This window comes from Nyctibius grandis, chromosome 5 (assembly GCF_013368605.1).
Source record: "Nyctibius grandis isolate bNycGra1 chromosome 5, bNycGra1.pri, whole genome shotgun sequence".
In the NCBI taxonomy this organism is placed as follows: Eukaryota; Metazoa; Chordata; class Aves; order Nyctibiiformes; family Nyctibiidae; genus Nyctibius; species Nyctibius grandis.
The window spans coordinates 73,631,308-73,646,472 of record NC_090662.1 but is presented as its reverse complement, the minus strand read 5'-3'; the positions used below and the strand labels follow the sequence as shown (position 1 = coordinate 73,646,472).

At 40.6% G+C, this 15,165-nt stretch overlaps 1 protein-coding gene across 7 annotated transcripts in view; it reads left to right on the top strand.

The window, feature by feature from the left end:
* MICAL3 (microtubule associated monooxygenase, calponin and LIM domain containing 3) overlaps positions 1-15,165 on the top strand; it is a 165,315-nt gene that overhangs the window by 131,832 nt on the left and 18,318 nt on the right. For 6 of the 7 annotated variants that reach the window (XM_068402371.1, XM_068402370.1, XM_068402369.1 and 3 more), the window contains 5 exons: positions 1,571-3,446; positions 4,388-4,482; positions 8,155-8,205; positions 10,042-10,149; positions 10,896-10,989. In XM_068402371.1, the coding sequence (XP_068258472.1) occupies positions 1,571-3,446; positions 4,388-4,482; positions 8,155-8,205; positions 10,042-10,149; positions 10,896-10,989 (2,224 nt within the window). The remainder of the gene's footprint in view (positions 1-1,570; positions 3,447-4,387; positions 4,483-8,154; positions 8,206-10,041; positions 10,150-10,895; positions 10,990-15,165) is intronic. The other variant, XM_068402368.1, reaches the window with a different exon arrangement.

The window sequence follows — 15,165 nt, the reverse complement described above, 5'->3', positions numbered from 1 at the left end:
AAGTTTTCTACATACTACCTGTAGTTCAATAGAACAGTTAGTTGGATAAACTGATGAGGACTGACAGCAGTGGGCTTTCCTCCTTTCCTATCTCTGTAATTTTTGTTGATGATCTTTAAATATGACTTCATTTAGACTTAAAAAATAGTATATTATCTTTCTTTCCTATCTTCAGAGTATAATGGCTCTGTCACAGTCACACAAGTTCCCATCACAAAGTCCCCAAAAGAATTATACAGGATATTTTAATTTCAATGTGCAGTTAACAAGAGATACATATAATGCATGAGGGGAGCCATAAGTAAAGTCTTTCCTGTTTAACCTGGTTTGGATATCTTTTCTGTACCAAAAGCAGAATCTGTACAGTTGCAATTCAATATATTTGTATTACTTAGAAGTAACCAAAGCAGTGCTTATTTATTCCAGAGTAACAACATAGTTCAGCTTAAGGAAGTGAGACATGTCAATGATGTACAGTCATGTTGTCAGCCCTGGAGTCAGCACACAAGCGTACTGTGGTGTTTCCATCTACTGGTGTGTAAGAGCAGGAAGTACATGACCCTTAAAATGTTCAATTCAAATTGTTTCCCTCCCAAGTGTTTGTCTTTAAGGAATTACTAAAAGGCTAGACTTTATCCTAAAGAGTTTTGTCATTAACCAGTTTACTTTTAGAACGGACACATTATGGGGTAAGGCTGGTTTGCCGACAGCAATTGCTGATAACATTCACTTTCTATTAAAAATATGGGGTTTTTTTTCAGGACCATCTAACGATTCTGTTAGACATTGTTTGTATCAGGACAGGTCCTAAATGCAGTACTTAAGAGCTGGGTGTTTAATATGTGTCATACAAGCACACTGATAGAGAGGTTCATGCTCTAATGGTCATGTGTCAGTTAAACCAAGCTGTCTGCATTCAAAAGAAAGCTGGTGCCAAAGTTGTCATTGGAAAGAATAATACCAGAGCTCAATAAGAGAAACCACTGCCAAAGGGTTAAATTGTAAAACAACAAATTGTGCTACTGAGTAATATGGCAGTCTGGATGTAGGAAATGAAAACCAAGACTTCTCAGATCATTAAGGGGCAAGGGAATTGCAGCCTAATTTACTCTTAACGGATGAAGCACCCCTTGCTTTAAGAAAACATTACAGCAGATGCTAGCCAACAGGAAGTGCTATGTTGATGAGAGCTGGAGAGTCTTGCACCAAATCTGTCTGAGACGAGGGACCACCACAATACACAGAGCTGGAGATTTGAAGGGAGAGCAGGAAAAGATATAAATGGATTTCTGGAATTTAGTTTAGTGTTTTCTCTTCCAAAAATTAAATTTGCCTTGTTGTCATCTACAAAGGACAGTTTACACAATGGGGCAGAAAAATGAACCATACCTGATGAGAAATCCTAAGTGATGTTCCAGGCCTGCAAATGGCATGTCACGTGTGGCTTTTTTAATATGTTGATACTTGGGTGCTTTCCTTATTGCTAACCTTGTTAAAAGCAAAAAAAAAAAGGAACAGTGTTCTAATGTGCCCAGTGGCTGTTAATATTTCCCTTTTTCATTTTTTGTAGGATGCAAAAGATCCCCTGGCTGAAGTATCCCATGCAATAAAATCTCCAGAGACACGCTTTTTTCCTGAGCCTTTCATTCTTGAAGAAGGACCAAAGGATGAAATGCACAAAGACAGGAAAGTTAAGAGCCCTTTGGTGCCACCATCTCCAGTGTTATCCCAGCCGGTTGCATCACCAGAAGCCATTGCACCTACATCAGTAGCAGAGTCTCAGCCAGCAGCACCAACATTGGCTTCATCCCTAACATCTGCTCAAATGCCTATCTGTTCCCAGCCTTTGCCTTCTGCTGAAACATCCATTCCATCCCCAGTGGAGCCTCCAGTATGTTTCCAACCTGTCCCAACCTTAACGTCTACTCCTTTAGCCAAACTGGTCCTTAGGGGCCAGGATAGTGAGGTGGAAAAATTGGGGAGCCCTACTACTGCAGAAGAAGCCCTGAAACGGAGTAACCTTGTAGAAGAGTTCTGGACGAAGAGTGCTGAAATCCGGAGGAGCTTAGGGCTCACTCCAGTAGACAGAAACAAACGCTCAGAGACAAACTTTGCTGTATCTGCCCTTGAGACAACTCCTCTGAAGACTTTTAATAGCGAAAATATTTCAGGGGATGAAAGGATCCGTCTTGTGAAACCCCACCCTGCCCCAAGAAGACAGGGACTGTCCAAGTTAGAAAACGAGCAGATTTCTCTGCTCACTCCAAAATCTCCATCAGAAAAAGAGCTAAAGATTTCCAGTGAAGTAAGGAGAGATGTATCCAGCAGTTCTGGACTTGGCCTTCAGGAGAGCTCATCTAACATGAGAACTATGGCTAGCCAGAGCTTCAATACTTCTGACTCTACCATGCTTACTCCTCCATCAAGTCCGCCACCACCGCCTCCTCAGGATGAAGAACCAGCCACTTTGCGTAGAAAGAGGCATCAAGCAGTCTGGCAGAATGAGGTTGAATCCAGGTCACCTCCAACACCAGCATCAACACCTCCTGCTCCCCCACACCATGGGCCGACCTCTGCTGCCAAAGAGTCAACCCAGGCCAAAAAAGATGATGTGCGAAAGTCTTTTGCAGAGAGTGTGGATGAGATTCCATTTGCTGATGATGTAGAAGACACCTATGATGACAGGACAGAGGACTCAAGCCTTCACGAGAAGTTCTTTACACCTCCTACCAGTAGGCCAAGGCCAGAGAAACCACTTCATTTGCCCTTGGTCAAAGAAAATGGTGGCCCACCCTCAATGGAAGGAGCGGTTAATCAAAAGAAGAGATTGTTGCCTGAAATTTCTGCAGAAGCCAAGGAGCTTGCTGAAGAAAGAATGAGAGCCAGAGAGAAGTCTGTCAAGAGCCAAGCACTGCGTGATGCCATGGCTAAACAGTTGTGTAAGATGAAAGATATGGAGATAGCTGCAGCTGCTGCTGTTGGGGCCACAAGGGCACGAAAGGCATCTTCTATGCCCTTGAAGACCAAAGAGTTGTTTTATGACTCTCCAAAGCATCTGGCCTTGAAAACAGCAGAGGGATCTACACGAAAGCATGATACTGCTAGTGAGAAGTTCTCAAGTCCTGCTGCTGATATGGCTGGACCTGAGGGGTCTGTCACCTCTTCAGAAGGCTCCAGTGGGAAGAGTAAGAAAAGAACTTCTCTTTTCTCCCCTCGTAAGAACAAAAAGGAGAAGAAATCCAAAAATGACAGCAGGCTTTCTGACAAATCTAGTGGTGGGACAGAGGAAGCAACAAAGCCTAGGTCGTTATGGAAGTCTGTTTTCTCTGGATATAAGAAAGACAAGAAGAAAAAGACTGATGACAAATCCTGCCCAAGTACTCCCTCAAGTAGTGCCACTGTGGATTTTGGCAAGCACAAAGCTTCTCCGTTGGTTACAGCTGCAGGTATAATAGACATGTGCCTCTGCACCATGTGCTTTTCCTACAGCTAGGTATCCTTGAAAGTACGTTTGGCTGGCTTTGTCATTCAGCTGCTGTGCCGAATGACACTGCTCCCTGGTGTCAAATGGGCAGATCAGGATAAGTGCTAGTGACTAGAATTGTATGTTAGCTTATTGACAGAATTAGTTGATATGCCACTGAAAAAAATGAATCCTTAAATGAAAGCTTCACTCTCAATATGTACAAGGTACATCTGTGTTCTGCCTTAGACTGATTTGAGAAGTAAGCACTGTTTTATGAAATCAGTTGTTTGTGACGTTTCGTCTCTATTTTAAACCTGATCCTCATCTTTTCCATGGGTGGTCTGTTCTCTTTCTTTCAACCTGTCTCCATTGATGCTGAAGACTGCAGAGATGCAGTTACTCCTGTGTTCTCAGTGATCTGGCAACTGTCTGCTGATCTATGAAGTCAGGATTCTGCAGCCTCATGTAAATCTTTCACATGCCATCAGGTGCAGGCGAAGATGTTTAATAGCAATTTGTGATACAGTAAATAAGTTAGCCACAAATGCGATTGAAAGCAAACATGTTACATTTCTCTGGCCTTGTGCAAATAGCCACAATAGTGCCAGCTGCTATCATCCAAGTGCTGTATCTATCATAAGAGCATTGATTCACAAAGAGGGAATCATGACCATTATTTTTAACAGCATTTTCAGAAAGTGATGCTCCCTTAGAATGAAGCTTCTAACTAATACTGGTCATTTTGCGGAGCAGTGATCCTCTGATCACTCCATAATCCCAGGCGAAACAACAGAGACTGGCATAAAAGGACTGAGTATTTTTGAAGCTCAATCAAACAACTTATCAACTGAGTTCTGAAATGTTTACAGAAGGAATAGTTACCACTGCTCTAACTTCCTCTTTTTATTCCTGGCTTCTCAGATTTGCAGCTCCGTCAACACCTGAGTTTCTCAGAGGACTCTGACCTCTCCAGTGATGATATTCTGGAACGCTCCTCCCAGAAATCCAAGCGAGAGGTAGGCAGATGGGAAATGCATTTTAGATGGATCTAGCATCATGCAGATCACAGGCTCAGAGAACCACATCAGAAACTTGGATGATTAATTTTGTTCTTTTTGCTGTTTCTTCCATGGAACAGGCTTTCCTGTAAGTTGGCCGACTGTTCTGCCTAAAATAAGTTGGTTTCACTTGGTTTCACCATTGCAAACTGCTCCCCACTGTTATTACATGAAGGATCTGTTGTCTCACTGTGACATTAGAACAAGTATCACAGTCAGAATAGTGAATTTTGTCCCTGTTGTGAGTATGCCAGTGATCTACAGAAACAGACATTTAATGTCAGAAGAGTAAATTTCACTGGCTCTAATGTTATTGCAAAAAGATAACAATGAGATAGTTCTCACTTTTTGTGAGGGTCCAATTTTAGGGTGTTTTACCAGCCTCTCTGATAGATTAAAGTAGTAGAATTCCAAGCAAACTACAGACTGGAATGTACTTTTTCATATATCAAGAACATAGTCAAGACAGATCTTCATCTAAGAGGTATAAGCCACAGGCTGCAGTTTTGCAGCTTATGCAGGTTTGCTTATTTTTCGTGGGAGAAGAGAATGTGTACAGTCTCAATTAGTACCTTCTCTTCTTGGAGAAAGGATGAGCCATCAGCTGTTTCTTCCATTTTGACTCTGTTTTCTTTGAGGACTTCTCGGTAGTTGCTGAGTATTTCTGTATGTCTGTGTATGTAGGTAACAACTGTGAAGCTGAAATACATAGTAGTGAGCCCCTATGAAATACTGGTATATAGAGGTTGGTCTTAGACTGCTGTTCTCATTCCAGTGTGGTCTGGTATGAACTCTGCTTCTTCTGAGAGAGCTGTTTCTTGTTCCTGACCAACTTTCCCTAGCTAGTGCTATAATGTCATATTGTAAGACATATCAATGGCTTTCTAGCCAAAATAGTTTCACTTTAAATGGTGCTTTAAGGAAGTTATTAAGGAGGAAAGAGGAGACCCCAGTGGGTATCCATAAAACCACAGATAGAAAAATACATTTAGTTTATTTGCACGTATTTATATGTACTTGGTGAGAGCCAAGTGCCAAAGTTAGTTGCTTTTAAACTATTTGTTTCAATTTTAGAATGGCACTATTCATGCAAAAAATAAGCGAAACAATTTAAGGAACTGCTCAATCATAGTAACAGGGAAGAGCCCTTTCATTCCTGAGAGCTTCTAAGCTCTGTTAGACAGAGTTTGGAAGGTTTGGAGGAATAAGTAGAGATTTCATTGACCCCACAGAACACTAAGGCCCTTCTGGTACTGAAGAATTAAAAACTTGTTCCCCCTGCCCCTTCCGGAAGGCACCTGGTTCACATGTTAAAAAAAACTTGGGAAAAAGAGAGCATCTGAGGGGATAGTGTCACAGACACAGTGGTCTGTGCCTCCTGTCTCAAACCTGTCAGCCATTGTGCACAAATCAGTCGCAAATGGCAGGATCTAGTTGATACTTGGCTGAGATGGCAAAGGTATGGAAGCACTGCAAATTGAAGTCTCATAGGAAATGCCTTCTATGTATATATAGTGGAATGAATTAGAATAACGAATTAATTTAAGGCTGGTGGAAGGAGTCGATGAAGTAAGTAGGAATTTTCTGTATTTACTTACCTCTCTTTTAACCTCTCTCCCTAGTTGACCTAGATCTCTTACAAGAGGAAGATTATTTTGTTTTTACTTTATTCCCTTTTTTTCTCTCCCCCTTCCACTCCTCCTTGCATGCTCTCAAGGCGTTTCATGAGAAATTCTGCATTTTTCAGGAGATGCAGAAGAATGAGGTACCTGTGGCTAGCAGAGGACATATGTGCAATACAGGGGGTTCAGATAAGAGTTAGAGTTACTGTTCTACCTTGTAAGCTCCTTCAGGACGAAGCAGGGCTTCAGTAAAGTTCATTCTTCTTTTCAGACTTCGATATGCCTTGATAGTCACTTTTTTCCCTGTGCTGAGCTACTTTGATTTGAAATGGCTTTTGCAGAAAAAAAGTTCTCATCTAAGCATTGGAGGGGATAGGTGACAGTGGCGGATGCCTGGAATCCTTATACTGAAAATATCTCGCCAGCTCTGCCAAGGGCATGGTGGTGGTGTCTCATTTTCTCCCCTTTGCTGTTGCTGAAGTTACATTAAGAATTTCTTTGCTCAGCATCTGCCTATTTTCAGAAGAATGGTTTTGAGAATTAATTTATTTAGAGGAAACGAATCTGAGAACTCCACTTGCCTAGTTTTATTGCATCCTATCCAAGGATGTAGAACGTACACGCAAACACTGGAATGCTTTGCTGTTCAAGGAAATGTAACTGAACTTCAAGACTGACAAAACTGGTTTTGTACTGATTTGAGGTGGGGGTTATATTTTTTTAAGTTACAAACTAACCGCTACTTATTATGGGTAAGAGTTGACTTCCTGTGTGCCACCTAACTTATGTGAACCCCTTCTCTAAACTGAAGTTGTGCTTGTGCTGCTTTTTGGTAATTGTAGTGAGCTTGCTTCCCAAACAGCTTGCTCTGTTTAGCCTGTTGTTTGTGATCAGCAGTGAATTAATTCAGTGTTGTTTAATGTAGTGTCTTTCAAGAGCAGCATCTTGTAAAGAATTCCTAATGTAAATGCCCCGTGGGTCTCGTGTTTATAGATGTGTGTCATTGTGTGTGTATTTGTCGTTGTTCCTGTGTAATTGTGGTATTGTGATCAGACCTGTGTTTTACTACCGCAGGTAGTTTGCTTTTTCCCATTGTTTGCATACGTGCTGAAGTTGTTCTATGGCTTTTCATTTGTGACTGTTTTTAGTTAATTGAATGTGAAAATGCAAAATGCTGGCTGTTCGCCCAGAATGGCACAATGCCCTCTGTACTTCATGACACAAGGGAAATTCACCTCTCTTATAAACCCTATGTAGTTTACTTGCCTTATTTTTGGGTACAGGGTAACATAGAATGTCCTTGGATAGAGATGGTAGTGATTTCTCCTCCTTTTCTCCTTCTTCTCATAATTTTAGCTCCTCAGGCTCTCTGGAGGCTCTCTTTTTAGACAGGCAGATGCCATTATTGTAGGACATACAGCCCACTCTGAGCCCATCTGGTGTTTCTCCTGTCACAAAGCAGTGAGGAAGATTTATGATGTTAGTTAAATGCAAATGATCATTTCTATGAAGTAGATATAATTTAAAACCATGAAATAAACACAACTCCTCCTAGGAGAGGTTGTAAATCAGATTGTAAATGGAGAGTTGTGTGACAGAGTAATATATGGTTGGCTGAGCCGGTTCAGACCTGCATAAGCCATTATTCCAAATCCTAAGTCAAAATTTGTATGTGTATGTATGTGTTCTTGCTTAGTGGACATTAAAACCATAGGCAGATAAAGGCCAAATAATTCCTCTAGAAAAATGTATTTCCAAGTTGACTGTATCTTCAAAGAGGCCACCAAAACTAATTGCCTTCAGGAGAGTGTTAGAAACTTGGTTTTGCGGACATTTCCATTGCGCTTCAACAGTCTGGGTCACGTTCAGCATTTGCACAATTTTATGTTTCATTTACAAACAGCTTTGTTTTATTACTGTGCATCTGTTTTCAATGTTGAACTGATTTTGCTTCATTTTGTATGTTTTTTTTTTATTTTTTTTTCCCTTTACCATTCCCCCTTTAAAGTCGATTTATGTACCACACGCCTTGGCATTCAAGAGATCATATTCGTCAAAGGTAGTGTCTCCATTCGCACTAGCTGGCCATTGTTGCATTGCATGTCCCTATATTAACCCATTGAATCCATAGCTACCCATCACATGTGCACTAACATCGCAAACATTGACTGTGCATGCGTGAGATGTTAGCAGACATGGGCAGCAAATTCCTTGGAGAGGTTGTCCACCAAAAATCCTTTAAGCTCTGAATTGTCTGTCTGGTTAGAATGCATGCAATTATCAGTGCACAGCAGTGCACCACTGTACAGAGTGATGTAGATGATCTTTGAGCTTGAGAACAAATTGGTTTTCAAGGCAATTAAATATGTATGTGTATTCTTTTTTTAATACTTAGAATATGAGTTCAAGTGAATTGTCACAATTTAATCAGCGTCCATCAAAATTGTTGAGTTCACTGAAATCTTAGTGAAACTCTGTATCAAGCTAAAATTTCTATTTCAGAAATGTTGCTGCTTTCTGAAATTTGTATTGTCCCATCTTCACAGTCACAACAGTGTTACATGGGATAGGAAAGTCACACCCTCTATCACTTTACCTTTTGATTTGGATGTCATTGTGGATTTTGTGTTTTAAAAAAAGAAAGGAAGAGTAAAGTGTTAATTTCTTGGAGCTTTAATGATGGTGCTTGCTAACCACCTACCTGAGGGATTTTTAATAGAGCTGTGATCCTACCTTAAATTATGTTCACTGAGAACAGTAAAGCAGAGGTAGACTGACCAATGTGGCAGTACAATAACTAGATAAAGCAAAATTCAGGGTGATCTGTCTGACATTTTGTCCTTAAAGTTGACTGTCCATGGAGAAGATCTCTTTCCAGAAGTGGAAGACATCTCTTTACAGCTGTCCCTTAAAGCCTACATACATGTATGTGGGAAGGGAGTTCTTTTCTTCACTGTAGTTCGCTTAATGCAGTTGTGAAGTTTCTTTGACACTCTTAAAAGCCTATGAGAGGAAGCCCTCCTAGCCTACAACACAACCAACTAGTATACCTAGTAAGATACTAAACCCGATTTCAGTAATGTTAAAAAGACTTATTTTTAAACTAGTTTCACTGAGAGTAAATAAAGAAGAGGAAGAAATGCCTTTCTATTTCTATAAATGTAGCCTTTCTCCTTTTGGATGGCTTCTGGTGTTGTAATATTCTAGTTTTAGTTTAGGGGTTGTTTGCTCCATTTTACACCAGCCAGTTTTGCAGGGTTGCTCTTGAGATGGGGTTTCCCGTCTCACAGTAGAATGTCATTCTGCTTTCAAATGTCTTTTTGCCTTCTTGATTCATAGAAAAATTGCACAAATTTACACAGTCATTACCCATTGTACCAGTATAACTCCCAACTATGGATGTTCTTGCTCCAGAATAAAATAGGGAGGGGGGGGGGGAATGCCAATACAACTACAACTAGTCTATAATAATTTTTTAGCTTATACTGCTGTAACTGTTCATGTAGACATGCCTTTACTCTCTTTTAAAATGAAATCAAGGTGACCCCTCTGTATGGTACTCATTGATTTAACTAAATCCACTTGGCTAAAGCTATTGAGAAATAGAATAAAAATTGATTTGGTCTTTGGGGAGAGGTTTCATATAGCAGTGGAAGACAGGGGTGGGACACTAAAATCACAGCTTTGCAGTTGGCTTATATGCTGCTTCACTCCTGATTTGACCCTGAAATTGTTGCTCACTGCATTGTGAACACCTTTGCCTACAGAAGCTTGACACAGCCATGGCAAAGACAGAACACCTCCCTTCTGAGATTTTGGAAGAGAAAATGGACATCCGTCCCCCCACATCTCTGAGCGTGCAAATAAAACCTGCTCCTGTTTTTCCTTCCTTCAGAGAGCCTACACAGAAGAGGAACTGAATGCCAAGCTGACCCGGCGAGTACAGAAAGCTGCCCGTAGACAAGCCAAGCAAGAGGAGCTAAAGAGGTTACACAGAGCTCAGGTAGTGTCTCACAATCTTCTTGTCATGGCAGACGGTTAACTCTATGTGAAAGTACCAAGATCCTGACATTCCTCTGAGTGTGTCAGAAGAGGATCCAGAGACAGAACTTTCCTCTATTTCTACATGTTTGTCCCTGCTCCTACTCACTCTTTCAAATTTGATATGTCACAGACATGGGAAGAATGGCTAAAATCTATCATGATAGTTTTACAGTGAGAAAAATAATGGCCATAACACCTTTCTAGCTGGAGATGAGTGAAGCATCATGCACTGAATAGAACAGTGATAGTCAGATAATACCCAATGAAGCTGCATCTATTGTTGCTTTGCTAGATTATGCTGCTGGGTGAAGTGTTACCAAATTAACCTTTAATCACCAGAGAATCTGTTGGAAAACTGCTGGCATCATCTATAGGTGATGGGATTTGTTTAAAACTTGAGGTGGGGGCTCAGCTGACAGAATAGCATCCCCTTTCACTTCAGCGTTTAGGAAGGTGATTGGAGTTATAACAAGTAAGTGAGTATCAAGGTGTTTGTAAAATTAAGGGATAGGATGCAAGGGAGTGGGGAGGATGTCACAGTTGGAGGGACTGCGATGCTAGCTTTTGAAGCAGTGTATTGTTGAATACAAATACTTGGTTTTGAAAAGGTCGATTTGACTGAAGTCACTTAGTGCTGGATGAGTGCTGCAGACAGAGCAGGTGAATTGCTGTTGGTGAGGTTCTGCTCCATTCTTCTCTGAACAGATCATCCAGCGGCAGCTTGAACAAGTGGAAGAGAAGCAGAGACAACTCGAGGAGAGAGGGGTTGCTGTGGAGAAGGCCCTTCGGGGAGAAGCAGGTATCCATCAGAACTTGGTTTGCTTTTTAATGTTTTCTTATAGGTGCTTGTGCAGTAGTCCATAGCTGCTTTGATTTTAGAGGCAATTGGACCATTACAGCCTAGAGATAGAGTCCAATGTGAATCCATTCTCCCTTTCCTACTATCTTTTTGAGGCCTTTTTTTTCCTACGTTTCTTCTGATTCTGGGACTCCCCTATCAGCAGAGACTTAGCTTGTCTTTGCCTGAGGCTTAGGAGGTAATCCTCCAGCTATTAATAATGACTGACTGACTGTTTCTGCATATTACTGGATATTACTGCTAGAAAATTGCAGAGGTTTCCTAGCTGCAATTCAAATAAAGCTGTCACAGTAAGAGAACCCTGTTTGTATGTTAAGGAACTAATTGTGAAATTGTGTGTGCTTTCTCTATTATGTTGGATTATCAAGGCAGTGTCCTTACAAGGGACCATCACAGAACATCTTCCTCACTGCACAGCCCAGCACACTGGCTATTTCCAACAAAGTTGTGCAGAGCAGAAATGCACATGTGTACTGAAAGGTATCCATGTCAAGCTGTTAAAGGAATGTTATGTGTACTTGAAATTAAATTAAATGAGTATCATCTGATCTGGCAAAGCATATGAGTGGAGGAGTACTTGGTTCAGATAATGCTGATAGTAGTATAATGATTTGGAAAAAAAGAATCCTTGATTGCAAGGAGTAAAATATCCAACAGGCAAATGCAGTGTGCATATACCTGACAGGCCCAGGGTTATGTACCTGATTACAAGGATCAGAAATCAGAAATGGTAATAGTGGAACAGGTGTTTGGAAAATGTTTTGGCTTGTTGCTTGGGTTGAAGAGCCACCGTTGTGCCTGTGAAGATGGAACTTGATTAAGCAATGAAGGTTCACCAGAGGAAAAGTCTGTTGTGACTTCCCGCCAGTTACTACTCGGCCAGGATTAGGTATGTTTGATGCTCCACAAGGCGATGCCAAAGCAGCAGGACTGAGTGGTAACCAAAGCAAATAGGTACTGCAAGTGCAGAGAACAATCTTGAGGACTTCAATGGTTTTGTGATCTGACTGGCTTTTTCATTTGTGGGTTCAAAAAAATAGCATTGTGCAAAAACTCTTTCTTTGCAGTGGTGCCTCCTTCCTTATGTTGTGTATTTCTGTGTAGCCCCACTCTGTTCTCTGGCCTGCCAGTTACTGCACTTACTAAAACCACCTCTCTCATCTGTAATTGTTCTTTTCCTTTTTTCTCCTTTTCATCTAGAAGTCCGTCTTGATTACTCAGCTTCTAAATGACTTTCACACAAGATATGTCAACACAAGTGGGAAATCTTAGCAGGTGAGAGAACATTCTTCATGGTAGAATGTTCTCTCATTGAAGAACGATACAAGAATGCCTAAAAAAAGGTTCAGAGAGGGCAGAATATGACCAAGAGTAAGAATCGCTATTTTATATGGGAGACTGCAGAATTAAACCGTTGTGTAACTAACTTCTCAATCCCAGGTCTCCCAAAATGCAAGCAGTCTTAGATGAGCTTGTGTATTTGTGAATTTCCTCGCAGAATTACGAAATTGTAGATCGCTCTTTGCAAAATGAATCTCTCTTCTTCAGGAAGTCTCTAGGGTATGCTTTGCTCATGTTTCTATCAACACATCATACATTATGGTTACAGAAGCTTAACTTTGTCATAAAGAATTCACCAGCCTGAACTCTTCCAGTTATTTCAGAGGATTAACAAGAAGCACATTCTGTTGGGGGAAAAAAAAAAACCAAGCATGTTCTAACCTGTGTTGACTGATTATCAATTAATTCCATCCTTCACCTCTCTAGCCACTCTTGCATGGGCATTTTACATATGTTTGCAAGAACATAACTTAATTTTAAAGTCTGCGGCATCACATTCCATAAGTACAATTAATTTCTGCTTCCAATGGCCATTAATTATTATGAATTTTCTTGTCATCTGCATTGCCTAAGATACTGACATAACAGTGACCACTGCATTCAGCAAGTACCATTGTGTAAAGGTGTGGAGTCATGCTCTGGTCTCTGATCTGTCCCTCCCCTAATGAAAACTTGTAAACAAAAGTTTAAAAAGGGAAGGGCAGTGTATAAAGTGGTGTTGTCATCTGAAAAAAAAAAATCTCTTCTCATAAGCTTGTACACAAGGAAGAAATGGGGGAGGGTGGGAAGTATGCCTCCTGTGCACATACTCTATCCACACCAATAGAGAAGGATTGCAATGCAGTATCGAAGTAATGGCTGTCCTATAGACAGCAACCAGTACTAACTGTTCTAGGAGAACCTATAATGAACAACCCACTCTGTAATGAGTGCATTATTCAGCTTCCCTCTCTGTAGGGGAGGGAAACAAAAACCAGTACTGTAGGTAAGAATTTGTTTACTTAGAATAATTTTGCTTCTATTTTCCATTCATTTTGCATCATCTTTAATACGTTCTTGCCAAGTGACTTATACTGAGAAGACTGTCAAATTCTTGACAGCGATGCCCTGCTGTCTTCCTGAGAGATTACAGTTAATTTAGATCCTACAATAAGTACAGACAGCTCAATACTCTTCCAGGAATTTCACTCATTATCTGATAAGTGTCAAGTTGGAATATTTATATGATGATACTAGTTCTTCAACTAATCAGACTCAGAAACATTTTGGAAGTCATGGTCGACTTTAATTTTGACAAAATAATTGCACCTTCTTGGCTACCTCCTTGTCTTTTCCTTTTTAAATTGGCTCAGCCTCAGGCAAGATGCAGTTGGTCTTTTATTCTTTTAAAAGCTGAATGCTTAATCTAACATTTAATTTCTGATTCACAAAATGATCTCACACCCTGTGATTACTTAATTGCCTTAATATGTTCTCTGTGATTATCTTTGAAAATCCCAGCCCTTGATAGTTGCATTCATAGCATGAGTGAATGAGTTGGAATGTAAGCCCTATTTCAAGTGACAATGTAAGCTCTATTTCAGGTGGCAAGTTTCTCATATACAGATGGTCTAAGCTTTTGTCATCCCTTTTTTCCTTTCCCCCCTCCCCCCCTTTCTTTTGCATCATGGTATTTCACTGCAAAGATAAAGTAGGATGATCTCAATGAAGAATTTTCCCATTTTTCTGCGGGGTCCCAAGATACACATTGAATGGGATTGCTATGAATGTAACAGTACTTTGTATTATAGTGCATTCGCCTGTTTGGACATACTATGACTTTGATTTCCTGTGTGGATTTTTCGGGTTTTTTTGTTTTGTTTTTTTTTTTTCCAATTATTACCTTAAAAATATGTCAAATCAGAAATTTCTGGAATGCTGTTTTTCCCTCCCTTATCCTCCTTTAGCATAAACTTTGCTAATCATTTTTAAGAGCTGGGAAAATGTCTCCTACTGTCAGATCAATACTGAAAAATTTAAGAGCCACCTCTTTACATCAAGTAAATCATATGCAGTGAGAAATAGTGCTCTCAATACTCCCATCTGTCTCTTCCCCATGGAAACATTACACAGTGCTAGACTCATGGTGTACCTGTCTCCAGTAGCTGTGGACGTACACGTGTCTGGTCCACACACTCTTGTGCAGGTTCTTCTCAGGCAGAGATACCGCATTAGCAGAAACACACAGACCCATCTTTCTACACTTAGGTGTTTGCCCTTCGTGTCAGTGCTCAGTCAGTGCCTTCCACCCGTGTGCCATACACACACATCCTCCACTCACTCGCCTCCAAGAAATCAACCCTTGCACCTTCCCTGCAGCTGGCCTAAGAAATGACACTGTTTCCTTCTGACATACTGCTCAGCATGAAAGAGACAAGATTAGTTCTGCTTTTCTCAGCAAGAACAGGAAAGATGTGAGTGTCAGGTACTGGTGCAGACTGAAATAGGTAAAGTGTCTCTGTGTAGACATCTTGATTTTTTTTTTTCCCTTGGTAGTCCTTGCCTGCCTGCTGGGAATTTTCTCCTCATCTTCCCAATATATATGTTTGTGATATATGTGTGTGTGTGTGTGTACATATATGTATATATACAGAGAAAGAGACACATAATTTATATATATATATGTGCCCACGTGTATAGCTGCATGTTTCTTGTTTGCCTTTTTTTTTCTGTCTGTATGTCTTTTTCTCATATATTGCTTTGATTGTGTGGGGCTAGGGTGGCTATCTGATTCAA